Source organism: Epithele typhae (genome assembly GCF_022376455.1).
Source record: "Epithele typhae strain CBS 203.58 chromosome Unknown BXZ73scaffold_33, whole genome shotgun sequence".
NCBI classification, from domain to species: Eukaryota; Fungi; Basidiomycota; class Agaricomycetes; order Polyporales; family Epitheliaceae; genus Epithele; species Epithele typhae.
The window spans coordinates 231,991-258,073 of record NW_025954224.1 but is presented as its reverse complement, the minus strand read 5'-3'; the positions used below and the strand labels follow the sequence as shown (position 1 = coordinate 258,073).

The following is a 26,083-nucleotide window of genomic DNA, read 5'->3' as shown; positions in this document are numbered from 1 at the left end:
GAGGAGACTGAAGGTAACTTACCGCAATAATAATAGGTTGTTCGTTACTATCTACTCGTAAACATGGATACCAGCGATGTCCCAGAAGGCATCAGCGAACGCGGCGGGGTTGGCGTTGACGAAGTCTGGAGATGCGGGTGTCAGCCTTGCCCTGAAGGTGATGGGGATGAAGGGCCGCTCACCAGAGCAGACGCCAGGGCAGCCGCCCAACGTGTTGAAGAACTGAGGGATACCGGCCCAGTCACCGCCTAGATGCGCCGGGGAGCGTTCGTCAGATGAATGTCTGGGACGAGTCGTCGAGTTACGTACAGAACGTGAGGTTGATCACGATGTTGTGCGCCGCGAAGTGAGTCGCAATGTCGCACGCGTCGTTCACGAAGAGCGCGGCGGGCGTGCCCTGCGGGGATACGATGCATCAGTGACGGTCAAGAGGATGAGCGACGAAGGTGGCTGTGATCCGGCGCGACGCGCGGGCGGGGACGACACCATCTATCATGATGACTGCCTTCCGCGCGCGAGCGGTGGCGGTCTCAAGGGGCGAAGACGCTGCAGAGCCCTCCGGAGACGAAACAAGTGCGAAACGCGACACTCACGAAGGCGTCAGTGTTGACGGCCGCGCCGGGGGTCTTGACGTCCGCGGGGACGGCGGGGTCGTCGCGAGACCAGAACCACACCTTGATGAAGGTCGGGGTGCGCTCCATCGCGTAGAAGCCCCCGTTGGCGGCGTTGAACGACTTGCCGTACGACTTCGGGATCGTCGACTGCACGCCGCAGCCGGCGTTCCCGTTCGCGGCGACGTCGCAGTTGTCGCTCACGGAGACCCCGGTCATCGAGCGCTCGTGGGGCATCGCGCAGTTCGCGCTCGTGTGCAGCGTCGACTGGTTCGGCTCGATGTCGTTCGTGCCTTCGAGCTGTCGGCGCACGTGGGAAGCGGTCAGCGGCGGGCAGCGATGTGGGGGCCGGGCCGCGCGCGGACTCACGATGTCAACCTCGCCCTCGGTGGGCCAGTTCTCACTGACCTCCCAGGCAGCGGGCCAGGTGCCGCAGCCCTGGGGCATGTGCCTGATGTCGTAGACGGAGACATGGGTGGCGTACTTGTTGTTGCTCTGAATACGGACCGAGTTCCGGCCGGGCCCGTTCGCGTCGAGGACGGTGAAGGAGTCTGCGCGCATGATGAAGGACGTGTCAGAGGCGAAGGAGAGGTTCTGCGCCTTCGCAGTCGCCTGGTCGACGTAGTTCCTAAACGAAGACGAAGGGTGTCAGTCGCGCCACTCATGACTGCAGGGCCACAACGCTCACACTCGGCCATGGGTGGGATCGGCAATCGCCTGGTGAGAGAAACCAGTGAAGAAGTCCTCGCCGACGAACTTGTCCTTCAACGGGTATGTGGCTCCGAGAACGGAAGAGACGAGAGTAGAAAGAGCGAACAGCGCAGCTGTGGAACGCATGACGATCAACGTACGAGGTGAGAAGAGGAAGGTCGTAAAGGAAGGAGTGTGGGGTGGGTGAAATCCGCAGGATCTGAGGAACGAGGGACGTCCGAAGGCCGTTTATATACCCCAGGGGGCGGAAAAGCCGTGCGCGGGCGCATCAAAGAAAGGAGGCGGATCACGGCTAACGCTTTGTTGTGCGTCTAACATGGGCCTTTCACTCAAAGCGAAAAACGGAGACATGACGACGATCACTCCTCCACTCCAGCTGTGGTCAGAGGAATCAAAAGCGACACTGCCAAGATGTCGTTCGCACTGTGCACCCTCGACCACTCGTTCAACTCCGGAGAAGTGTGGTCTGTCCGGAGACGTGTGGTCTGTGCGGAAAAGTGTGGTCTGGCGTCGTTCGTGTGGTCTCGCTCGCCCCGTGCGATCACGGACGCGAACAGACTACGAGTGGCTGTGGACATCTGCACAGATGGCACTTCAAACCAACTTCAAACCATCACACCGAACTGCGCTGTCAAGCCCAGGCCACGAGCCTCGGCCAACCCGTTCCGCGGAGGCTGTACTTCATAGCGCACGATAGACATCCAAAACGCATGTCAAAGCCAGCGGAGACGCAACCGGATTCCGCGGTACACCGCGGACCGTAGGATCAAATTCACCGGCGCATGATAGAGTGGAGTCGTGCTGATCCAGACTGTGATACGTACTCACCAGGGCGGCATCATCCGGCGCAGTCACTAAACGTGTTTAAGCGGCGGGCAGCCTTGCAAAGGCTGCCGGCAGCCGGGGCGAGGAGTCTTTCCGAAATTCGGATGTGCTGATCAACGGGTGGTCATATCCGGTCTTCAAGGGGCACGGATGAGACGGATGAATGCTTCAGCTGCGGACGACAGGGACCACAAATTACAATGTGACACATACAGTCTAGATTATAATTGGAAACCCCATGGTCGTCGGGACCTGCAATCCTTCACTGCCCATCAACCCGGGCCTAATATTCTCAGACACAGGCAAAGAGATAAATCATTTCATACTCACGCGTCAGGTCCCCTGAGAACGATCATGGTCTTGAAGGACGTGTAGACGAATCATTGGGTATGCGTGGCCATGGGCCACGCACAATGGCGTCCTTCTCCGCATCTCGAATGAGTTCTTCCTCCGAGCCTTCTTGATCCATGTCCAATTGCACCATGTCCCTCCAAAGACCCGTCCAAAGCGCGAGACAATGCCTGGATATTGTCCATTAACTGTGACGGGTGCCTTGACCGGATCCGCTTTTGCGGCGTCTGCTATGCACCCCGCTTTGACGTCCGTGAGTCCGCATGCTACGATATGATCGAACCATGCGAGGGGTTCCTTTGTCACGTTAAACGCGAAGCCGTGGGTCGTCAGCCGGTGCCGGACCTGTACGCCGATGCTGGCTACTTTCGTGTGATGGTCGAGGAACACGCCCGTGTGCTCACTGGGGATGGCTTCGACGCCGTGCTCCTCGCGGATATGAGCCTTCAGTGTCTTGTCCAACCTGCAGATGTACTCGCGGATGGGCATCGGAGGGCCGTAGCGGCCGAGATCGAGAAGGGGATAGCCCACGAGCTGACCGGGGCCATGGTATGTTGTTTCTCCGCCGCGCTTCGTGCGGACCACGTCCGCGCCGAGGTCAGTGAGCCGTTCCGTCTGAGCTTCGTGCTGGTCAGGTCGCACAAGCGGGTCGCCTTGGGTCTCTTCTGTCTGTCGTCGCCCGTAGGTGTAGACTGGGCGGTGCTCGAGGAGGAAGAGGAAGTCTCGGGAGAGCTTCTCTTTGCGGAGGACCAGCTGCTGAGCGTGTATGCGCTCTTGGAGAGCGAGCGCTTTGGCGTAGGAGAGCGGTGTCTTGAAGCAGTGGTAGTAAATTGGAGGCAGTGGCATGGTGGATGAACTGGAAGGGATAACAGAGAGGCGTTGGGCTCGCGCGCTCACGCGACACGCAGGACGCGACAGGCGCCTCTCTTGCATCCAGCTGACCACCGTGGGTGCTCTCTTGAGCTTGAATCATGGACTCGCTTCGGCGAAGTGGGGAAACCGGATCCGTCTCCACATCCTCCTTGGCGCGCTTGACTCCCGACGTTCACCAGCTGTGTTCCCCGCACCAAGGAAAGTAGTACTCGTCGACATGCCATCGAAAGGACAGAGAACGTTCATCATCGGCTGTGGTTGCACGGCATTCATCAAGGTGCGTGTATTGGAACGCTTTAGCTCATATCCACGGCACTCAGACTTCTGTTCTTTGAACGCAGCCCCGCGGCCAACGGACCACAGAGGAGGCAAGCATGGTGTTTCGATGCGAGAACATACATCTCACGTGCAAGGTAGATGGGACTGGAGGCGGCGACGAAGGCTCTTCTTGATGCAGGTGTGTGCCGCTCGTGTTGAGTATGTCAGCTAGTAGTGACCTTGTCTCCCTTCTCCCTCCCTCAGGGATCACCTATGACGCCGTCCAGGCTGCATATGTTGGCTACTGTTACGGCGATTCAACTTCTGGCCAGGTGCGTCTCACACCTCTTCTGGTCCAGTGCTTCCCCTCAACCGCGCAATGTGCAGCGAGCGCTGTACCAGCTCGGGATGACCGGCATCCCGATCACCAACGTGAACAACAACTGCTCGACCGGCAGCACCGCGCTCTACAACGCGAACATGCTGGTCAAGGCCGGCGTGTACGACTGCACGCTCGCGCTCGGCTTCGAGCGCATGTCGCGCGGCAGCCTCGGCACCAACTTCCCCGACCGCGAGTCGCCGACGAAGCCGTTCGGCACCGCGTCCTTCGAGCTCGAGAGCTCTCTTGGGGCGGGGGAGAACCACGGGCCGGGTGCGCCGCGCATGTTCGCGAACGGCGGGCAGGAGTACTTTGACAAGTACGGGGCGAACATTGGGCATCTTGCGCAGATTGGTGCGTGGTCGGTTGCTGGATTTGTTATGTGCGCGTCGGCGATGGGGCGCTGAGTGAGCGCATACAGCGAGCAAGAACCACAAGCACTCAGTCAACAACCCGTACTCCCAGTTCCGCGACGGGTGGTCGGTCGAACAGGTGCTTGCTGCGCCGAAGATCACCAAGCAGCTTACTAAGTTCATGTGTAGCCCAACCTCTGTAAGCACTCCCCTTGCTATACTGCATAGAGCTAGCGCACTCACGTCTTTGTTCAGGATGGCGGCGCGTGCTGCATTATTGCATCTGAAGATTTCGTTCACAAACATCGCCTCGAGAACCAGGCTATCGAGATTGTCTCAACTGCATTGTGGACGGACGATCCCTCGACGTTTGAGAACAGGAGCGCCATGGACGTGATCGGTTATACGATGGCTAAGAACTGCGCGGACGACGTCTTCGCGCAAGCTGGATTTAAACAGGGCGAAGGTCGCGACCAGGTCGGCGTCGTGGAGCTGCACGACTGTTTCGCTGCGAACGAGGTCGGTTGCGAGGTCATGATTCGGGGGCATAAGTTGACATTCCCTCGCTGGAATAGCTCATCACATACGATGCTCTTGGTCTCTGTGAGCCAGGCACGGCTCACACAATGGTTGAGAGAGGAGACAATACGGTATGCTGACGCTATACCGTCAAGCACTCTCGCGGCTGACCCCAGCTCAGTACGGAGGCAAATACGTGATCAATCCAAGCGGTGGGCTCGAAGCGAAGGGCCACCCCTTGGGTGCGACTGGTCTGGGCATGCACTTTTACCTCACCAGTAAGCACACGCGCTTGCCTCATTTCTATTTACTCGAGCTCAAAATCCCACTCTGGTCACCTTTGCAGTGCAACTCCGACAATGTGAGCATCTTCGTCGCTAAGTTTCCCGGGACAGCCGACTGACACGTTGGCTGCGCGTGGCAGGGGCGGGCCCGATGCAAGCCCCAGGCCTGCTTGACGGCCCTGACAAGCGCGGCAAGTTCGGGCTCGTGCACAACGTTGGCCTTGGAGGGGCCATCGTCTGCAGCCTGCTGCGCCGACCGGAGTTCTTCAAGGAGGGTGGTGAGGACGGGCGGATGAGGTGCGTCATGGCGTGGGACTTGCTCTACTCAGCGCTGATCTATTCTCTCCGTGCGGTTGGGCAGGCTCGGGTACAATCACGCGCACGAGTGTCGATCTATCACCCGGGCGGACGTGGACAAGGTCAAATCGAAGAAGAGCTCGCCGTACATCATGCAGCTCGCGAGGCTGTAGCCATTGGTGTCAAGCACCCTGTTGAGCGATGGAGCGTTGATGCGTGTACTTGTATGCCGACCCCATAAGAGCCTAGCTGCTCATCTCACTCGGCGTGTGGACGACCAGGGTTCGCGAGGGTGGAGGCTGGCTTCACAGCTTCACCAACTCTAATCCAGCGCCCAAATGCTTCTCATACTGCGTGGCATCGCTGATCGCATGAGTATCCCCGCCAGATTTTTTCGAGAAGGAGGACTTGCATCCCCGCGCGGCTTACGAAGACGTTCCAAACACCTTTCTTTGCTTCTCCAGCCTGCGTCTCCGCACGGAAGCGTGACGTCGGGTTGCGGAGATGTCCGTTTCTTTGGCAGCCTCAAGCGCGGTCGCTTCGCAGGAGGCCAGGACGACAGCCACGACCTCGTCGCGGTTGCGTGTGCGACAGGACGACGCGAGACGGGTGTTGCCAGGCGCTTCGACGCCTGGAGCCTGCGCCCATGGGCGAAGCTCGCACAAGGGCTACGCTCCAATAGGCTGTACCTTTATGAGGTGCGCCTCGGAAGCTAGCTCCAATGGGCCGTAATTGCATGCGCCGTGCTTCGCTTTGGCGTGTAATATGAGCGGAAGTGTGCCAGCATCCGGGCTACAGCGGGGAAGGGTGTGGGCCACCTTCTCGGTCTAACGTTCGTCGGAGTCGCGAGGGTTCGGACTCGGAAGCGCGAGACGACACGCGGAAGCTTGACAGGACGTGGAGGGTAAAGAGTATAAGTCGGTTGGGTAGGGCCGCCGCCGCGTCTGGCGTTGCTCGACGCCAGGGCGGGCGCGCAGGCGGGGAGGTCGAGGTCGAGGTGATGGAACAGCCGAGGGCGGAAGGCAGGCGGTGGTTGCTAGACGAGCGTGGCTGAATCATTTCCGCGGAAGGTGCCCCATCCGCTAGCCGTTCCCGGCGGGTGGTCCGTGCGGTCGCGTGGGATGCTGATCGCTCAACACAGGATCCCGACGCTCGTCTCTTGCATCCTCATCTCGTCGTTTTCCACCTTTCACCCTCTGTTCTTCTTCGCGCGGGGTGGGCAGCCCAGTTCATTCGCATTACGCACCTCGCTCTCCCTCCCTTTTGTGCGTGTCTTTTCTTGCCCACACTCGTTTGCTCGTCGCCGCCTCGCCGCCTTGCTCGCGCCCCACGCTCTCTAATCACCTTTGTCGACCCGCAATGGAAGATTCCCAGGCCGCGTTTGCTGCTCAGTACCAACAGTACTCTGCGTTCGACATCGACATGATGAAGGTCAGTTCCCTACACCGCTCACAGCATAGTTCTCCACCCCTCATCCCCCACTCAAACCCTCCAGCAGAGGTCCATGGAAGCGGTCGGCGGCCCCGACCCCAAAAAGGCCCGCTGGTCCCCCACCTCCTTCGCCAACGGCAACAACGGGGTCCCCAACGCTTCTGCTCAGGGCAACCGTGACGCGTTCGCCAACTACGGCTACGGCCCTCAGGTTGGTGTCTCTCAGAACGGCTTCAACAACTCCCCTTCGTCCTCCGGTTTCGCGGCCAACGCTGCCAACGCTCTGTACTCGACCCCGCAGCTCAGCCTGAACACGGCCGTTGCCAGCAACGGCGTCCCGCAGCAGATGAGCCCAAACACCGCTGGTCCCTACACCCCCCAGAACCAGCAGCCTCCGTCGGCGACGCCGAACAGCGCCAACCCGTACAACTTCAACGGCTACAGCATGCTCGGCATGGGTATTCCTGGGATGGGTATGCTTGGAGGATTCCCGTACAACGCACAGATCGCGAACTTCACCCAGGTGAGTCTGCAGCTTTCCTACACTTTTCTCCGTCCCGTTTGTGGCTTCGATCCCCAAATTCTTTTCGTTGTCGTGGTTGTCGCCTTGCTCTGTGGTCGCGAAACGCGGCATGATAAACCTGTAATTTCACACGTTCTCCGCTCTGCCCGCTCGGGCGCGCGCACTGATTCGGCATTGCTGATGAGTGTACGCGCGCGAGCGACGCATATATCCACCATGCCGACTGAGGCCTGCCTTTGCTTCGCATCGCGTTTCAGCGTTTCAACCGTTGCTCTCCTGTGCAAGCACGCAAGCATTTCCCGATCGCGCTTCGCCCGTCCGTGATCGTGCTGCATTTGCTGTTGTATTTTGGAAGCATGCGTTCGAACCGTCCCTGGGTTCGCCCTGCACTCGACATCAAGACTTCTTCCTGGTTTGGCTTATTGCGCTGGACCTATCGCGTGCTGTCGCTTGATCGTTTCCTTCTGCATCGTCCGTCCGTTCGTGGTGTTACGTAACATCTTTTTCCAGAGCTTCTGGTGGGGTACAATTTCTCCCGTCTGATCCACGTTGCATCCGATGCCGTGTTTCTTCGGACGTTGCGTCAAATCTAGACTGCCCGAGTCCCTGACATACCAGGCTCAGAACGAGCCATTTTGCTTCTACTTGTCTCACTTCTACGAGCCGTCGATTATGGTCGCTGACCGTTGCTACAGCAGCAGATGAACACGCAACGTCTGCCTTCCTTGACTATCCCTTCTCCGGCCGCCTCTCCGTACTCCCCGGCTGCTATCACCGCAGCCCTGTCGGCACAGAGCAACACGACCGCGCGTACGGTTTACGTCGGGAACCTCCCTGCGACGGCATCGGTGGATGAGCTCCTCAACCTTGTCCATTTCGGTCCCCTCGAGTCCATTCGCGTGCTGCCGGAAAAGTCGTGCGTCTTCCTGTCGTTCCTCGATGGTGCGACCGCCGCGGCCTTCCACGCCGATGCGCTCATCAAGAAGCTGGCGCTCCATGGTCAGGAACTCAAGATTGGTTGGGGCAAGCCGTCGCCAGTGCCCAGCCAGGTCGCGCTCGCGATCCAGCAGAGCAACGCGAGCCGTAACGTGTACCTTGGCGGGCTCGAGGAGGCGATGACGGAGGAGCAGCTCCGAGACGACCTGAGCCGGTTCGGGCTTATCGACCAGGTGAAGATCGTTCGCGACAAGAACATCGGCTTCGTCCACTTCCTCAGTATCTCGACCGCTACCAAGGTCGTGAACACGCTCCCGACGGAACCCGCCTGGGCAGGGAAGCGTGTCAACTACGGCAAAGACCGTTGCGCGTACATCCCCAAGTCACAGCAGGCCGCGGCGCAAGCAGCCCAGGCAGCGGCGGCACAATCCCTTGTCGCCCAGTCGGCTGTACTTTCACCCTTGTCGGCGACTGGCGCCAACCCCTTCGCGTCGCCGCTGACACCGTACATGCCGTTCTCGCCTGACGCGCTCCAGAGCCTCGCGGGCGGCCAGGGCCTGAACCGGACTGTCTACCTCGGCAACATCCACCCAGAGACGACGACGGAGGACCTGTGCAACGCAATCCGTGGTGGTGTCCTCCAGAGCCTGCGGTACATGCAGGACAAGCACATTGCCTTCGTCACGTTCGTGGACCCTGCTGCGTCCCTCACGTTCTTCCAGGTGGCCTCGTACCAGGGCTTGACGCTCAACAACCGTCGCTTGAAGATTGGCTGGGGCAAGAACTCGGGCCCGCTGCCGCCTGCGCTTGCGCTCGCGGTTCACTCGGGCGCGACGCGCAACGTGTATGTTGGCAACATCGAGGACTTTGACACCTTTTCGGAGGAGAGGCTCAAGCGAGACTTTGGGGAGTACGGCGAGATCGAGCTCGTGAACTTCCTGAAGGAGAAGTAAGTCGATCTCCAGGATCGTCGTGTAGGATAGATGCTGATAGTTCGATCACAGGAACTGTGCGTTCGTCAACTTCACGAACATCGCAAACGCGATCAAGGCGATCGACGGTGTGAAGAACAAGCCCGACTACGCGAACCTGCGCATCGCGCACGGCAAGGACCGCTGCGCAAACCCTCCGCGCTCCGGCCCGCAGGGCGGTTCCGGTGGGCGCCGTGGCGGAGGCAGCTCGCAGCCGCCGAGCGCGATCGAGCCTCCCGAAGGCGAGAACATCATCAAAGGCGAAAACGTGATCAAGGAGGAGACTATCGTCGAGGTGGCCGAAACCCCATCGGGCGAAGTCGAGGCCTCCGCATGAGCGGGACGCGTTCCAAGCCAGACAGTAACATAGAGATCGACAACACATACCCTGCGTCGCCGCCCGCGCACACCATGTAGCATTCGGCGGCTGCTTGGATACCCTCACTCTGTACATCGTGCTCGCTATCGCCTCGCCACCCCCGCTTTCGCCTTCTCCTACCGAACGACGCCTCCGCCTGCACAATGCTCTGCGATTACACTAGTTCGTCTCGACTTCGCCTTCCTCGCCCCGGCGCGCTCTTTGTCTTGGCCGTCCAGTAAAACCGTTCTCCGCACGGGCAATGTTCAACTTCCCTCCCCTTCCTTCCCCCTCCTCTCCACCTCCCCGTTCGCTCGCAGGTGATCGCGGGCCCCAGCGGGCGGCGCGTGCGCGCACAGGCAGCCTCGGGCGCCTGTCGTGGGCATGCGCGCGGACCTTGGGCTATTGGTTGCTCGTTCTTTATCCACTTGGCTTTCGACCCCCAGCCGCCTCGTTACTTCGGCACACGCGTCTTACCTTCTCCGGATACCGTCTCTACCCCCACCCCGCCCAAAGAATATTTTTCGTCACCTTCTCTTCTCTGTTCCCGTGCTCCTCCGTTATCGCGTTCGCGGGCGTTCGTCCCCGCCGCCTCGCTTCGGTGCACGGCCCATTATGCATTTCCTTTCGCCTCGTTCTCCCAAACAAACCCCCCATCCCCATCCCGGAATCGTCTCTCAATCTGTAATCTGAAACAGTCCGTGTCCCCCTCTGATACCGGTATATACGATACGGCCCCGACCCTCGACCCGCGGGTGCTCTCACGCATAGTCTCTACGTCAGAGTAGTAAATGGAGTTTCCGTTCCTCTCTCCGCGCACCATGCGCTGCCTGCGTGCGAGATGCAAGCATCGTCCAATAGTGTGAGCCGTGGAATGTGGTGCGTGACGATGCCATATTCTTCCAGCCGTCAAGCTTTCAAGAGCCATCCACTGATGGCCTGTCCACAGCCGCACTCCCGTCTTCTGGTTTGAAGTCGAGGTCCCCGACCAGCGCACCGTGTTCGTGCTCGACCACCTCGCGCCTACCGACCCTTTGGCCTCCCTCGACGAGCCTGCCTGTACGTACTATGATGGAGAAGGATGCAAGGTCGGGGAGCACGAGCGCAAGGCCGTTCCCCTTTATGTATACTGGTAGAGCGCACTAGCACGCAATCGCAACAACCATCCTGGTGTAGGACAACCACAGCCTCAAGCACGGCACCTGTCTCCGTCTCTCCCGCTCAGAAGAATATTCGGGCATGAGATACTAAACTACTGCAGCTATTCCTCGTCGTCGTCAGAGAATTGAAAGTGTCGATGAGCATTATGAAGTCTGATCATAATTATGCAACAACGTGATTAAACAGGTAAGGTACGCACGAAACATGTATAATACACAAAACCGCACGAGAGTGAATGGGGATGCCAGTCCGTTCCACGAGCCGAACTACATCTCGGGGATGCCCTTGTAGCCCAACTGCGCACCCTGTGCACTACCCCGTGCACTACCCTGTGTTGTCGGCGATCGTGCCGAATCCGCGTGGTACGCCTGCGCGTTCGGGAACGTCGACGGGTCGTTGGGGTCCTGTAGCGCATGCACACGCTCAACGCTCGTCACCGCGACAAGAAGCAGGGACACTCACGTAGAGCCTGGGCGGGACCAACGCGTCCGGAGAGCGCTCCCTCTCGGCCGGGACGGGGCTCCCGTACGGCTGCGCGCCGGGTTCGGCGGCGTACCCGGTGCCCGCGCTGCCGCCGTACATGCTCATCGGCGGCGGCGGCGGCGGTGCGACATCGAACTGCCCGTGCGACGGTCCGGGGTACGTCTCGCGCGCGCGGCGGCGACGGAGAAGGAGGTACGTCGCGCCGCCGACGAGCGCGAGCGCGGCGAGGCCGCCGACGACGCCGCCGACGATCGGGCCGACGTCGCTCTTGGCGCCGCTGGAGCTGGAGGCGTTGTCGGACCCGTTGGAAGGAGAGCCGGGGTCGGCGCTCGCGGTCGTCCGTGTGGAGGAGGTGGAGGTGGCGGAGGATGCGGTGGAGGAGCGGACTTGGGTCGAGTCGGTCGGGTTGGACAGCGCGACGGAGGAGGCCGCGGAGGCGTCGAAGGTGCCCGTGAGCTGTGCAGGGCGAGACATCGGGATGAGAACGCGACGGGTGCCGGGGAAGGACGTACTGTTGGGTCTAGGAAGGCCCAGGAAGGGATGCCGGTGAGGATGGGAAAGCCTCGCGGGATGCTGCACGCGGAAGGACGTGTTTAGCCTAGTCGTGTCTGCGGCACTCGTCACTTGAAGACAGGCAACGTACGATCCGATCGTGGGGCCAGCGTTCGCGGTCTTGCACGCCGCGGTGTACATGAGCCATCTGGGGTCCACGTCGGACGTGTTATTAGCCCCGAATTTGCGAACACATGCGGGCAGATCGGCGCGCAGACGGGGCGACCACTCACGGTGGGACGTTGACACTCTGGCCCTGGCAAGTTGCGCAAGCCTCGATGATGTTGTACCACACCGAGTTGCAAACACATTGGATGTCGGTGTCGTCCGCAGTCGGGATGGTGTAGATCTGGCCGTCACCGAGCGGGTAAACCCATGAGGCTGCGGAGACACCGGGAAGTCAGAATCGCATGTGACTGGGGTTGGATGATGGCGCATGTGGAAACGAAATGGAACGGGGAATGAAGTAGGACACGTACAAGCGGGTGAACTGCACTCGGAGAGCAGGAAGGAAGCAACGTAGCATGGGGATTGTGGCGGGGAGAGGTGATTGTCCATCTGCACACCCGTTCAACGCACGGACGATCGCGGGCAACAAAAAAAGACGCACCCAGTCGTAAGCAGGTCCACATGTCGCGTTCGTGCCAGGCCCGGCGCCGAAGGTGCCCTGGGCCGCCGCAGGGGGGGACAGCCGGAGCGCAAGGATTACAAGAGCGAGAACGGCCGAGGGGGTGGTCCGAGGCGACATTGGGATGGGGGGAAAGACGGTCGCGACCCGAGGGACGAAGGTGATATCTGCCTGCCAGTGAACCTGTCAGGAGCCGCAGGGAGCGTGGGTGCGAGGATCGAATTGGCATTATGTCAAACCGCAAGCGGTGCCTTCGCGCTGTCCGCGTTCGCCGCACTTCCACGCCTGATGGGTAAGGTTACCTCGATGCTGTCAAGTGCACCGGAGCGCTGTCGGATGCAAGTCCTACAGAGTTGGGACAAGTGCACAGCACGCAAGTGCCTGGCGCTCACGTGAGGGCGGCGGTGTCGTCGAACGAGAACGCGGTGTACATATGTAAGTACGTTGGTCATGAACGAGTGGCCGAGACCGAGGTCCACGATCGCGCATTTGCCGGGGCCGGCGGTCTCGCCGAGGTTGAAGATACACAAGTGGCCGCCCGAGTTGAACACGACCTGGGGGAGCGAGTGGCAATGGTACTTCGAGTAGTATTCGCCCTGGGTGGATTCGCCATATAGACCATCGCGCTGTCGACGGATGGGGGTGGTTCCCGAGTCAAGAAACGTTTCGAATCTGCCGACGGCGACGTTACCATTGACGAGCGCGTATGCGCTGGTGCACGACGAAGAGAAACCCAGGGATCAGCTGAGCCTGTGGAAGTCAATGAGGGAGTTTTGGCCAAGGGTGCCAATGGAGATCGTGCCCGTCCACTCGAGGCCGTTCTTGTCGGTGATGAGTCGGGGAGTGTGGGTAGACGCGCCCTTGCGGAAAGCCTGGTGCGAGTGTTCTTGTCCAGGTTGATGAGGTTCGGGCGGTGCTTGCTGATGGGATTCAGGGGTTGGCTCGAGCACAGAAGATGACCTGGGGACGGCAGGAAGATGGAGAGCAGCGTCTTTAATGTGTGTGCGGGGCCTGCTCGCGATCAAGGACAGGTCAGAGTGCGGTGAGCGCGGCCGTCGGCGTCAGGAGGAGGAGGAGGATGTGTTCCTTGTGGCGGCCGGGGCTACCACATGATCATTTCTCAACACCGAGCTGATAACGGGTGATGGCTGCTGTCAGAGCACAGATGTCGATGGGCGCGGGTGCGGCTCGTCCATCGCGGCCGCAATCACTCTCCAAGTCCGCTCTCTTGGACACACCCATCGACCCCCGCCGAGGGCCCCTTCTACCACCCCTTCGCCCATGGTACCCTCGGCTCCTCGACGTCTCATGCACATGGCCCCACTGTCCTTTCTCTTGCTCTTGATCTGGATTTGCACGTCCGCTATCCTCACAGTCTCTGCTGAGTTCGTCAACATCACGATCGACGACTACTATCGCGACGCCCTCTTCGAATACTTCATCTACTCTCCGTCCGGCGCATGGACGGCGGCAATGCGACGTGCACTACTGGCTGTGACGGCGCCCTTGACCTACCAGCGGGCGAGGTCACGTACAACACCTGGCATCAAACGAACGTCACCAAAGACCCCACGGTTACGCCCTCGGAGGTGAAGGCGACCGTGACATTCACCGGTCAGTCCTCGCATTTCGCTTCTAGAATATGTTTCTTGTAACACGATAGGCAACGCAGGATCTTCGGTCTACGTCTTCGGTGTCCTTGCCAGCACCTCCTCTACTCAGCTTCGGTTCAGGCTCAACGGCACGGCTCTCTCCGATAATTTCACCTTCTCCGCCCAACCGGGACCGACCACTTACAGCTACAACCAACTGCTCTACGCAAATGAAAGCCTCCCCGAAGCGACCCATCGCCTCGACATCCTCAACGGGGACGTTGAAGGGGGTGCGGGCTCCCTCCTGGTGGTCGACTACCTCGTCTACACGTACGTCTTTTGCTCCGCCCTTTGATCCTGCATTCCGACGTCCACGCAGACGCAACACCGACATCGACCCACTCCCGTCTCCCTGACCCAAACCCAAACCCAAACCCAGCCGCAACCCACCTTCACTTCAACCAGCCCTCAGAGCCAGGCGAGCACAAGGACCAACCTCTATATCATTTTACCCGTGGCCATCGTCGGCCCCCTCCTCCTCGCAGCCATCTGCGGCTTCTCGATTTGGTACTGGAAACGGTGGAGGAGCGCAAGGACGCCGCCCTCGGCGGAGTACATGCGCGCGGCCGACGCGGGCAGCTCAAGACCGGTGTCCGTCGGGGTGAGATCGGGCCCCGCGTCCGCTGTGTCTTCCGATGCGATCAGGTCGACGACGACGACGCCGGTGGGAGGTGGTGTGGTGCGCGGTGAGCACGTCGTTGTCGAGCGGGGAGAGTGGATCTGAATGCGCTCTTAGAACCTATGCGGGCGCATGTGGATTCGCCGTTTGGCATTGACGAAGTTCATCGGTGATGTACTACCTACGGTGTGGATTGTTACGGGCTGTATTGAGGTACGTGCGTGGATTGATCAATGGCGACTGTATCACGGCCGATCTGAGGGCATTCGCTTGAGCTTTGTGCGGCTACTGTGCTTGACGTTAACATTCACACCAACGGGACTGCGTTGCATCAAGTCCGGAACACTCGCAACTCCTCGCATCGACAGACCAGACCTCGTCGAAGCGAGTTCGTACGGAATGGACAGAGACCGTCGTCGTCGTCGCACGTGATGACGTCGCAGTGTCTATAACCACAGCACACACCTCGGCCGCATCTCCCGTCCCCCAGACTTCACGCGCCAGTGTTCGGAGACGTGCGCCGCGCCCCGTGTCCCGTCGACACGTCCCGTCTCCCACTGCACTCTGGCGCTCCGTGGCCTGCGGCGGGTGTCCAGTGTCGAGGGCCGCCGGAAACTACACGGGACAAGTCGATGGCAATGGCACGTTGACACTTCCCGCGTGCCAGGCGCTCCGAACCGCCATTCTCACGACGCTTAGACGTCCGACCGGGCGACGGTCAAGAGGGAGTGGGAGAGCAAGTTTGGACACCGAGACTTGGCATGGATGTGCAGGATCACACAGACAGACTGCGCGCGCAATCTGCGGACGCAGGTGGGAGCCGGAGTGGTTATGGGCAGATGGATCGCGAATAAACGAACGCTGCAGCTGAATGTTACTAATACGACATGATGACAGCGCGGAGCCTAACTCCGCCTGAAAAACGGAAAATGGCGGCTGCGCTGGTTGGAGCGGGGTATGTGATAGCGGTGTGGTATTACAAGGGCGACGCTTGTTTCGATCCCGAGGAGTCGCAACAAGGTCTAATGCCGATGAGGGCGGCGACTGTGGATGATGTGGTGGTGCGGCTTGACGCCCCACGCCAAGTTGTCGTCGTCGAGGAGCTCAGCGGCGCCCTGCGATAACACAAGGACGTCAGGCTCTGGCAAAGGCGCTGTGGCCATGGCGCATATACTCACATCGTACCACTGCGGCGGGGGCGACACCTGGTGGCGGCGGATACGCTCGGGGCGCGTCGACGTCGACGTGCGTCCCCAGGCGCTGTCGGCCTCGTCGGATCTCGCCTCGTCGAAGATCTCGGCCTCGTCGAAGATCTCGGCCTCGCTCTAGGGGAGGATGGCACCGGGTCAGCATCAGACGTTCCCCAGACTAGAGCTGCTGCAGCTACTCACGGTGGTCTCGCTTCTTGGCAAGCTTTCCCAGCTGTTGCTGTCGTGGGAGCGGCGGATGTAGGTGACGTTCTGTGGTCAGAGGAGCGCAGTGAGCATCGCACGTCCATGTGCCGAGAGCGAAGCGAAGCGAGCTGACCTGGTCATCGTCGTGGTGGCCGAGGCGGCGGAAGAATCGCTTGATCTTGGAGCTGTGACTCTGTTTGGACTGGGTAGGCTGCATAACCGGGCTGAACATCATGCGGAGTTGAGGCCGAGAGGGACGCCACTCACCGACGACTGGTGGTGGCGGGTGTCGAGGCTGGAGGAGTGCATTGTATACGGCGGGGAGAAGGAAGAGGATGCGTATGTGTTGGGCGAGTGAGTGCTGTGGATGCGATTGCGTGGATGCGGGTTGGTGAGGACCATCCCGCTCGTCGACGAGTGCTTATATGCGTCGAGCAGCTCGGGCACATGCTCGAGCAGAACCTTCGCGCCAAGGGGCTGCGGGCAGCCTGGGGCGCTTGGCTGGGCTTTGTTTGGCCACGATGGAGCATGGAGTTGCGAGCTAGCACAGTCGTACCGCCCCGAAGACGACCTCGAAATACGTCCGATCGCCATTTTGCGTGTGCGCCTGCTGCGGGGTGGGTTCCCCGCTGCCTGATCTGGTAAGTGTTGTAGAGTCGATGAATCCGGGTACCTGAGCACTGTGCCGACCCCACGGAGCCCCGTAGTCCCCAGCCATGGTCCGGGGAATGACGTGCACGCTGATGGAGCTGTGGATCATGGAATGACGTCCGTTCATCTGGTGCGCTACGCCTCCGTTGCAACTGGATAAAGAGAATACTAGTCAGCAGTCACCGGGATGCAGATGGGAAGTCAGCAGCGATAAGGGAGGGTTGGTGCTGCGCACCCCTCTTCTGCGCTCAGCATTCCCAACCCAAGCCGGTCTGGGCGTGGGCCACACAAGGAAGCCGGGAAGGTGGTGTGCATCCGTTAAGACCGTGCATCCACTGCGCGGGGCTGCCCAGTCGCGGGAGATTGAATGCTCTCCGTGGCCCGCGGCGCTGGAGAGGGCGACGTGGGACGCCCGTGGGACTGGGACTCCCCACGGCGCAGGCACGGAAGCCCATTGAGTGCACTTTCAGACTCGAGTGACCAAGCGCGCCAAGACATGCGGAGAGGACTTTGGCGTTGTGTGGGGAGAGGCGGAGAGAGAAGGCGCCTAGGGCAATATAGACGCCTCTTCCTCTTCCTCGACGCCTGCGCACTGTTGTCGCTCGGCACGCTCGGCGTTCTCAATCCCCTGCATCGTTTTTTTGGGTGCTCGGTTTCTTGTCCGCGGTGAAGCTCAGCCAAGTTCAAGGTTCCAAGGCAGGCTTTTGACTACTACTGATTTGTAGGTGACCAGGACCCCAGCACTTGCCAATCGATTGATCTCCCTCCCCGGCTCCCCCTCGACCATCGCGTTCCGTGCATTTTCCACAATTGACCCTTTGGCCACCCATTCATGACTCGTGTTTCTGTATGGCTGGTGTCCACACGAACTTTGGTCCCCAATTGATTGAACTCGGGCTATTCTCTATCGCGAGAGACCTTTGACGGTGGAATCCTTCCGCATTTTCCTTGTCATGCCTAGTGCGCAGCGGGTGGTCTCGGATGCGTGGATAACGCCGCAGGTATGTCAGATACTGTCCTCATGTCTAGCCAATGTATTGGTTCGTAGTGCTACATCCGGACTTGCCCGTGCTGACGCTTCGTATACAGTACACGATCCGATTTCTTCCGCGAAGACTTGGCTTGTGAGGACTCCATGTTCAGCGATGTCTTGTCTTATACGACTGGCTCTCACACCAGAATTGCCACATCGACGCTCGGGACAGGGTTACTCCTCGCCGATATCGACTTAAGCGCTCCATCTATGATTCTACCGTTCATCCCAGATGAGACTAATTCGTTAGATGAGACACTACTGCTACGCGCTTCGTCAACCGAACCGGCACCGCTCGGAAGCTCTGTACCCAATCCATGGACCTGTGTCACGGCACAGAATCAGGGTCTCGTACGAGGCACCGTGTACTTCACCTGCCCAGATGTGTATGAGCAATGAATGGGACTGGTGACGAATCTGGGCTACATGTTCACCCTTTGCAGGCTGAGAAACACCGGCGCTCGTCTATGAAGCTAGGACTTGTGCAGCGCGTGAGTTGTATACGCCTCTCACAGGCGGCCCCGACACTTGCTTATCTTGAACACTTTGAACGACACGGTTGTGTCAACAGGGCACAGTCAGGCTCAGCCCCGGCGTTCACTGAACAGCCAACTGAGACGCGGCAATCATCGACGAACACTACGATGCGTACGTGACCTATTGCTGAAACCCCCTGTCACCGTTGTAGTGTATCGAGGTCCTCGCACATGACGAGTCCAAGCGTCATTCATAGCGTTTGCGCAGCAGAGACACATCGACGATCTGTCTGACATGAGCGTCCGTCCTAGCACACTCCGTGAGTGGCTTGATAGCTTCCACCATATGACCAGTGGACCGACTTCCGTAGGGCTCAAGCCGGGTTTGATGTGCTCGGGTCTGCTCGGGTAGGCTCGGCACACAAGCAAATTCAAACCCAGCTTCTTGTGCGGGCGCGCCCACCTGAGACATCGCACAAGTCGTGAGCCGACCAGAGCCGACATGAGCCGACGCTTAGAGACGAGCCGTCAGGGCACGCGTTGAAGGCTGTCGGAGCGCCCGTCGTGCGCGACCCCTGCGCGACCTCTGCAGCTGGCATCGCGCGTGCACGCACGACGCGTCCACTCGCGCACGATCGTCCTCGCGCGCGCACTGCGATGAGCACGCGCTCGTCCACGCCGACTGCGGCGCCCGCTTCGTCGCGCACTGAAGCGCCAAAGAACTTACGAGCGGTGGCCCTATGCAGTGCGTTGGGCATACATACGCGCTGGAGCTTGATGGCACAGGGAACCCGTCAACGTCCGTACGTTCGCGCCTTCGACAGGGGTGCGCGGAGCCCAACCACGCCGCGCGCGTCCCGACCTGGGACGACGGAAGTTTTTTCGCCATGCTCGCTGGCCCCAGTTCCCCTTCTTTTCCGCGCGCAGGGCAGTATCCACGTGGTGCACGGGCTCGACGTCGCGCGCGCGGGGTGCTCCTGTACATCTGGACGGCGGCGCGTCTCCAAGCGGACACACGCGTCTACGACTGGTGGGACTGGGCGGCGGGATGGGCCTCTGCGACGCAGCAGGGATGGGCGCAGGAGCTCATGAACGAGGCCGCGCTGCGTGCGCTGCCGCGGCCACTGGAGATGCTCGCGGGAGCGATGGACAGCGTCGAGCTCGTCGTCAACAAGAGCATGTCGGATGCGATCTCGTGTTCGCAGCGTCTTCCCCGGGCTTCAGCCCTGTGCGGATTCAAGACACGGCGCCACTCGTCGTCGTCCTCAAACGCTGCACCTCGCCGGCAGCCGTGCTCGTCCGCCCCACCACCGCGCGCTTCAAGTTTCTTGGAGACAACGCGCCCCGATTGCGACTCGCGAGCCCGAGCAGACTCGATCACGAAGTCTAAAACTGAGCCCATGCGCCCGAGCTTGCACTGGGCGGTCAAGCGCGTCCACACTGTCGACGTGCCTGTCGGCGCGGTTGGCGTCGTAGCAGGCGGCCACCTCCCTTGTCCTCCTCCAGTGGAGCAAATATTATGGCAGCACCGCGCGCGACGTAGTCGGCGTGGACGAGCGCATGCTCATCGCAGTGCTCGTCGCGTCGTGCGGGCATGCGCGATGACGAGCGAGCTGCACGGCGCGCGTCGCGCGGCGGACGGGCGCGACGGGCGCTCCGATGGGCTCCACCGCGTGCCCTGACGACTCGTCTCTACGCGTCGGCTCGCGTCGGCTCGCGTCGGCTCACGACTTGTGCGATGTCTCAGGTGGGCGCGCACGCACAAGAAGCTGGGTTTGAATTTGCTTGTGTGCCGAGCCTACCCGAGCAGACCCGAGCACATCAAACCCGGCTTGAGCCCTACGGAAGTCGGTCCAGTATCTTTACACCCCAGCGTTGCCTCTGCCGATTTACGGCCCTGCTTCTTACCAGCCTGGCACGCGGTCTTCACATCCATCCGTCTTCCTTCATTGAATCTTGTCTCTGCTCCTTCTGGACCGCCCAGACGCCGTGCCGCGAGCCTTCAAGGCCAGGGGTACGTCCGCCGACGTATCTTCTCCCCGCCCTTTCGCCGCAGCCTAGTCCCTGGACTACTGGTGCGTCTGACCGACCCCTCCCCGCTGACCGCCCTAGGCCTCTGACGAAGCCCAAAAGCCGGTCACGAGACCGCATTACCAGCCTTTGCGTCTGCGCATCGGATGTCCGGGCCAGCCACGGCCTGGGAGTCGCGGACCCGTATGCGGGAAAAACATGTAGCACCACCCGCCCGGGTCACGGATGAGGTGCTTAGCGGCGGCACAGCCCTCGCGCTCCCCCGCCTCGCCCCGCACCCTCACTAGCCTGTGCCTGTCCAGCGGCATATGCGCCCGGTCAGCTGCCCCCCGCGCCGTGCCGCGGAACATCGTGCAAGAGATGGCGCGGGCGTTCCGTGCTCCGTGTTACGTTCGCCGGGGCCCGCGCTCTCGACAAACGGGCGCAAGCGCGTGCGCGCGACCGGAGAGCCGGAGGCACGCAGGTCACGACGCGGCGCATGTCAGCGCGCGTCTTGAGCCGGGTCACGGTGCGGGGTATGTCAGCGCCCGCCCGTCCGTCAGCAGCTCACGAGCCTCTCGGTTCGCAGCGCGTACGGCCTAACCTGGTCTTCGATCCTATCCCCGTCCAGGGTTCCCCGCTGGCGCACCGGCGGCGGTGGCATGGTGATTTTGGTTTAGCGCGAGGAGAGCGGCATCGCGCTGCTCAGCCGGGCGCCATGCGCGCGGGCTGGCAGGAGTATATAGGCTGCCGGGGCGGGTGGTCTCCCCGCTCTCCCCATCCTCTCGCAGGCATCGACCGAATACCCGCCCCGCATTGCTGTACCGCGCACGACCCGTCCCCGACTCGACCCGCCCTCCGACAGACAAAATAACGTTCGCCCCGTACGCCCGATACTCGCGCCCAACCCCGCCTTCGCCTTCGCCCCCGCCCGTCCTTCCTCCTCCCCTGCCTCAATCATGACGTCCTTCACCAAGCGCTTCTCCTTCCGCTCCCGCAGCTCAAGTGTGCGTCCTCGTCTTTCTCCCTGCCACCCTCGCAGCTCCTAGCAACACCACAGCTGACACACACCCCGTCCTACAGCGTTCCAGCAGCGACTCCTCACGCCGGCGCCGCTCGCTCGACTCCGTCGAGTCCGTCGAGCCCCCGAGCTACATCATCTCCCTCGTGAGTCCCCCTCCCCATCCTTGCCTTCCTTCTTCGAACCCCGTCCGCGCTTCTCGACCCTCGCCCTCCCGACCCGCTGTGCGGCGTGCCGCCCGTGCCCCGCACTCGCGTTCGCACGCCCTGCCCTGCCCTCTCTCGAAGTCTCCGTCCCCCCGGTCCGTCCAATCCGTCGACGTCGCTGACCGCGCTTTGCATTGCAGCCCCCGATGGCCGCGCCGCCGACGCGCCAGCCGACGACCGCGTCCACAGCGGGCGCACAGTCGATGGTGAGCCCCACTCCCGCTCGCTCGATCGCGCGTCCAATGCTGACCGCAGTACCTGCACGCAGGCGGAGATGCTCGACGACGACAACTGCGGCTGGGGCAGCCCCGCCACCGCCCCCGCCCGCCACCGCGGGCTGCGCAAGTGATTCGTCGGAGCTTGGGTTCGAGTTCCACGGACATCGCCCTCGAGCTCTCGCGCCGAGCCCGAACCGAGTCGCCCGGTCGAGTACCGTGCGTCCGGTCGCGCGAGCCGGCGCCGTGTACGCTATCGTTGTCTCCCCGCACCACATGCCTCTCCCCCGTCTCCCTCGTCCTCCTAGCCCTCTCGATTTTGGGGGTCCCGGACGGCGGACGCTCACGACCGTCCGCAAACGAAATGTCTACCGTATACCCGCACGTGTCGTATTGTGTACCATAGCCAGCCTCACAGCCTACGAGCGATTCCTTGAATGCCACACCGCACGACTCTCCGTTGCACACGCACACGAGGCCCGATCGCGCTGTTGACGGCGGATGCCGGACACACCGAAACGGTGGGTGGGGGGCGAGCGAGCGTGGGGGAGTTGTATTGAGCAAGTTTACACAAGGAAGGGACGCACGAGGCGGTGCGTGTGGACTCGTATGTGCCGGCTATTGAGATGGGTGAATGTGGGCGTGGAGGGGAGAGGGGAGCCCGAGACGACGGTAGCGGTCGTGGGGGTGGCCGTGATAGTGATAACTTAGTGGTTGCGACTGAGTTCTGAGTACGGAGGAGTAGCAGTAGTGAATATGTAGGGTACAGTACGGATATCTGGCATGACGGGGTGGGGAAAGGGTGGTAAGGCCATGACAGGCAAATGAACACAACATCAGAAGAAGGAACCGAGGCGACGTCTACGCGAAACGAAATGGGGCTCGGTCGTCGGGATACAACGGGGGAGTGACACAAGAACAGAATAAAAGGACAGCTATGAGATACAGCAATAATGACGCAATAAACAGACTCGCGCGGACGCGGCGAGCGACAGTGCCAGTGCCGACCCGCGCCCACAGCGCGCACATCGAGCGTGCGCATCTATGGCCCCAAAAGCGCACCCTGAAAGGACTATGATTGGAAGGATGCGGACATACCTCCTTCCTAACGCCCTAGGCTTCAATCAAGCTCCGGGGCTGCGAGTCGAGCACCGTGCGGACCGAGGATCCGACGACGACGGAGCTCACCGCGCCCGCCGCTCGAACGACGGCGCCCCGTCGAGTTCGAGGCTGACGCCCTTGGGCACGTCCACGAAGCCGAACTGCTCGCCCTGCTGCTCGGAGAACATCACACCTCGCCGCCGCCCGCCGCGGCGCCCGGTGCCCTCCCCGTCCGACTCCGAGTGAGGTTGCGGCCGGGACTCGTTGGGAGCCTGGCGCGGCTCGGTGTCCGAACGCGTGCGCGCCCGCTCCCGTTCGAGGGCGCGTAGCCGCTCGCGCTCGCGCTGTTCGCGCTCGAGGGCGCGGTGCCGCTGCAGCTCGCGCTCGCGGCCCCGTTCGCGTTCGGCGTCGCGCTGCGTCTGCGCCTGTTGGCTCGGCAGCATGCGCAGGCTCGGGTCCACCGGGTCGACGCGCCGCGGGGCGCTGGGGGCGCGCTTCGGCATGAGCGTCGTCGTGCTCGTCGGCGTCGTTGTTGTAGAGTTGCCCGAGCCGACCGTCGTGGCGACCTGCCCAATGCTTGATTGGGAAGGGGCAGGAGAGACACCGCGTCCGTCCCGGTCCCTCGAGCGCTCACGGTCGCGCTCCCCTGTCTGGGACGCGTTCGAGCCGGCCCTCTTGCGCGACGGCCCGCGCTGGGCGGCCGCGAGGGCCGACACCGACGCCGATGGGGGTGCGGTCGTCGCGGCCGTGGAGCTCGTGTTCGAGTTCGAGTTCGAGTACGCGGAGGCAGTGTTCGTCGTGTTGTTCGTGGACGCTGTCGGCGTCCGCCGTGGGGGGTTGTACGACGACGGCAGGTACGCCTGTGCCGTCGCGAACGGGTGCGCCCGGTGCGCGGCGAGCGTCGTATTCTGTGGGGGGAGCTCGGGCGGCTGTTGCGCGTTTGGGTGCGTGTGTGTGAGCGCGTCCGCGGCGGAGTACATGGACGCGGGGCGGCCCATGTCGAGGAAGTCGTCTTCCGGCTCCGCGCCGAGGTGCGTGCGAGAGCCGCTGCTGGGTATCGCCTGTGGGTAGCGGTGCGCAGCAGAGACAGCAGTAGGGGGAAGTGGGGGCACGGGCGGGATCGGGTCGGGGCCGGGGAGAGTGCCGTTGATGTTCCCAAAGGACGACGTCGGGCTGCTCACACGGTCGGACCCGAACGTGCGCGACTGCGAATGCTGCACGCGCGGCGGGACGGGGGCGTTTTGGAGGCCGTACGGGCCCGGCATGAACGGGGGCTGGTCGGAGTGGAGGTGTGGGAGGCCGTCACGGGAGCTCGTCGTCGAAGGCCCGCGCTTCCGCTTCGTCGGCGGCGTACGCCGTCCGGAAGACAACGGGAGGTCCGGGGACAACTCACCACCCCAGGTTCCCTGCGCCCAACCACTCGTGCCGGGATCCTCGCCTATTGGACCCGCACTCCCTGGAAGGACGCCGTTGCCATTGCCACCTCGGGCGTCGTGGGTCTTGTACTGTCTCCGGCCGCAGTAGATGGTGAGCGCGATAGCGACGATGATGAGGGCGAGGCCAACCACGGAGACGACAACCGCGATGATGATCGTGCGGGTCTGGGAGCTGAGGGAGGCACTCATGGCGCCCACGGCAACAGCGCGGATGGAAAGGCTTGCACTTGAGGATGCGGAATTGCCGGGCAGGGCTGCGACGGAGGAGAGGAGGGTAGTAGGCATCGAGGACGTGGCCTGTTGCGTCTGGGAACCAACTGTAGAGTCTTCTCGTCTGTGCGGAGGCAAATCAACATCAGACACGGCACCCGAAAATAGCGCTGGGAAAACGAAAACTGACGAGTATACGATGTAGTCGAGCAGGACAAGAGACTCGTTTCCTAACGGCTGGCCATTGATGATCGAGAGCGTGTGTTCGCCGGGGGAGATGGACTCGTTGACGTAGACAGGGACGTTGTACTCGAAATGCGAGCTCCCAATGGGCGGTTGTACGAACGAGCCGACATGTTCGCCGTCGAGCAAAAAGCGCAGGTCGGTGTTGCCTGACGTGTGGGCTACAACGCAGAAGACATAGAGCGCGACGCCTGAGAGGAGGAGGAGTGGTGCGGGTCCAGAGGTCAGGGTGTATGCGCGAGCGCGCGAGGATTTGCAGAAACGCACCTTCAAACTTGGCCGAAGCGATGAGCGGCACATCCGCGACCCCGTCGCGCTCGTGGGTGGAAGTGAAGAGTGCTTCATGCCAGGTGCCGTCGAGGACCTTGGAATGGTCGAGGTTCGCACTGCAGTCTGTGCAGTTCCGGCCTGCGCTCCAGCGGGTAGGCGGCTCATACGCGATGAGAGCGCCTGTGTGGGAGTCGCCAAGGGAGTCGTCTATGGTCACGTTCAGGAGAGCGGCGTGGGCGGGTGCAATGCCGGCGAGAGACCAAGCGGAGAAGACGAGGGAAAGGACGTCGAGCGGAAGGAGCATGACGGGGAAGACGGCACCTCGCGCGGGGAGGGTGCGCGGGGCTTTGTGGGCGGGGCAAAGGAAGGGAAGGGCAGGCGGTGCCGGGCGGGGCTGAAGAGGGCGGGGGAGGGAAGCGAGGGTGGGAGGGCCGTCATGGAGCGGGCGAGGGCACCGTCGACGCTCCCAGCGTTGCCAAAAGGCCTGCAATCAATGAGCGAACCCGGCCAGCCTATCACGCTCCGTCCAATCTCTAGCCGCCCGCCGACGACTCCCTCTGCCCCCACAGGCGCGCGCGATTGTGCCTGGTCCCTCTTCATTAACCCGTCCTCCACTGGCCCTCCTCGCTCGAGGGCAGTCCACCCTACGCCTGCGCTCCTCCGGTCAGGTGTGCAGTGCTTCTTCAGTCATCTGTCAAGATGGCACAAACTTTGTCGTGTGCTCAACGTTGCGCACACCGCCGCTGCACAGCGGCATCAACCTCGCTGTCACCGACGTGTCGCCTGGAAGACTCGACCGCGGCCGAGTCTGAAAGATCGTCCAGTGCATAGCGATTCCACCTTGTGACCCGGTTGCCTCGGGCCGACCAGAGGGTAGAATCAGCAATCTTCCGTCTGGTGTTGCATACCAGTCACTGCACACGAACGTGGTGATTTGCGGAGAGGGATTTCCCGATAGATCGGTGGCAATGTCTTATGACCGATCAATGCTGGTGTTGATATACGTATATATTGAGCAACCCTTCTGTCTTCCTCAATACTT

The 26,083-nt window shown here is 61.6% G+C and overlaps 10 protein-coding genes across 10 annotated transcripts; 5 read left to right on the top strand and 5 right to left on the bottom strand.

Moving 5' to 3' along the window:
* Positions 1-51: 51 nt before the first annotated feature.
* BXZ73DRAFT_102624 (2 beta-glucan) lies at positions 52-1,448 on the bottom strand (the record flags this gene model as incomplete). The annotated part of the gene is made up of 6 exons (XM_048015298.1): positions 52-125; positions 183-248; positions 310-397; positions 594-911; positions 981-1,239; positions 1,300-1,448. 6 exons carry the CDS (start codon positions 1,446-1,448, stop codon positions 52-54), a joined length of 954 nt encoding a protein of 317 aa, XP_047876661.1.
* A 1,025-nt stretch (positions 1,449-2,473) lies between these two features.
* BXZ73DRAFT_102623 (chloroplast lipoate protein ligase) lies at positions 2,474-3,344 on the bottom strand (the record flags this gene model as incomplete). Its single annotated transcript, XM_048015297.1, has 3 exons — positions 2,474-2,506; positions 2,560-2,668; positions 2,737-3,344. 3 exons carry the CDS (start codon positions 3,342-3,344, stop codon positions 2,474-2,476), a joined length of 750 nt encoding a protein of 249 aa, XP_047876660.1.
* A 244-nt stretch (positions 3,345-3,588) lies between these two features.
* Positions 3,589-5,634, top strand: BXZ73DRAFT_48890 (thiolase-like protein; the record flags this gene model as incomplete). Its single annotated transcript, XM_048020144.1, has 12 exons — positions 3,589-3,648; positions 3,713-3,748; positions 3,789-3,828; positions 3,894-3,961; positions 4,017-4,362; positions 4,430-4,560; positions 4,617-4,880; positions 4,937-5,011; positions 5,062-5,158; positions 5,227-5,241; positions 5,305-5,461; positions 5,526-5,634. The coding sequence occupies 12 exons, from the start codon at positions 3,589-3,591 to the stop codon at positions 5,632-5,634; spliced, it is 1,398 nt and encodes a 465-aa protein (XP_047876659.1).
* Positions 5,635-6,820: 1,186 nt separating this feature from the next.
* Positions 6,821-9,659, top strand: BXZ73DRAFT_90746 (uncharacterized protein; the record flags this gene model as incomplete). Its single annotated transcript, XM_048025740.1, has 4 exons — positions 6,821-6,892; positions 6,960-7,415; positions 8,114-9,300; positions 9,356-9,659. 4 exons carry the CDS (start codon positions 6,821-6,823, stop codon positions 9,657-9,659), a joined length of 2,019 nt encoding a protein of 672 aa, XP_047876658.1.
* Positions 9,660-11,107: 1,448 nt separating this feature from the next.
* Positions 11,108-13,615, bottom strand: BXZ73DRAFT_102619 (uncharacterized protein; the record flags this gene model as incomplete). Its single annotated transcript, XM_048015296.1, has 10 exons — positions 11,108-11,245; positions 11,304-11,780; positions 11,837-11,897; positions 11,968-12,024; positions 12,110-12,257; positions 12,356-12,434; positions 12,487-12,675; positions 12,948-13,215; positions 13,315-13,515; positions 13,611-13,615. 10 exons carry the CDS (start codon positions 13,613-13,615, stop codon positions 11,108-11,110), a joined length of 1,623 nt encoding a protein of 540 aa, XP_047876657.1.
* A 197-nt stretch (positions 13,616-13,812) lies between these two features.
* BXZ73DRAFT_102618 (uncharacterized protein) lies at positions 13,813-14,512 on the top strand (the record flags this gene model as incomplete). The annotated part of the gene is made up of 4 exons (XM_048015295.1): positions 13,813-13,984; positions 14,023-14,118; positions 14,177-14,426; positions 14,476-14,512. The coding sequence occupies 4 exons, from the start codon at positions 13,813-13,815 to the stop codon at positions 14,510-14,512; spliced, it is 555 nt and encodes a 184-aa protein (XP_047876656.1).
* A 1,285-nt stretch (positions 14,513-15,797) lies between these two features.
* BXZ73DRAFT_102617 (uncharacterized protein) lies at positions 15,798-16,887 on the bottom strand (the record flags this gene model as incomplete). Its single annotated transcript, XM_048015294.1, has 6 exons — positions 15,798-15,890; positions 15,954-16,100; positions 16,167-16,235; positions 16,303-16,380; positions 16,437-16,646; positions 16,726-16,887. 6 exons carry the CDS (start codon positions 16,885-16,887, stop codon positions 15,798-15,800), a joined length of 759 nt encoding a protein of 252 aa, XP_047876655.1.
* Positions 16,888-19,216: 2,329 nt separating this feature from the next.
* Positions 19,217-19,719, top strand: BXZ73DRAFT_102616 (uncharacterized protein; the record flags this gene model as incomplete). Its single annotated transcript, XM_048015293.1, has 2 exons — positions 19,217-19,526; positions 19,619-19,719. The coding sequence occupies 2 exons, from the start codon at positions 19,217-19,219 to the stop codon at positions 19,717-19,719; spliced, it is 411 nt and encodes a 136-aa protein (XP_047876654.1).
* Positions 19,720-21,298: 1,579 nt separating this feature from the next.
* On the top strand, positions 21,299-21,915 carry BXZ73DRAFT_102615 (uncharacterized protein; the record flags this gene model as incomplete). The annotated part of the gene is made up of 4 exons (XM_048015292.1): positions 21,299-21,346; positions 21,423-21,506; positions 21,707-21,772; positions 21,835-21,915. 4 exons carry the CDS (start codon positions 21,299-21,301, stop codon positions 21,913-21,915), a joined length of 279 nt encoding a protein of 92 aa, XP_047876653.1.
* A 2,802-nt stretch (positions 21,916-24,717) lies between these two features.
* On the bottom strand, positions 24,718-25,345 carry BXZ73DRAFT_3132 (uncharacterized protein; the record flags this gene model as incomplete). The annotated part of the gene is made up of 2 exons (XM_048017807.1): positions 24,718-24,962; positions 25,039-25,345. Coding segments are annotated over 2 exons (552 nt in total), but the record flags the coding sequence as incomplete, so codon positions are not given.
* Positions 25,346-26,083: the final 738 nt, after the last annotated feature.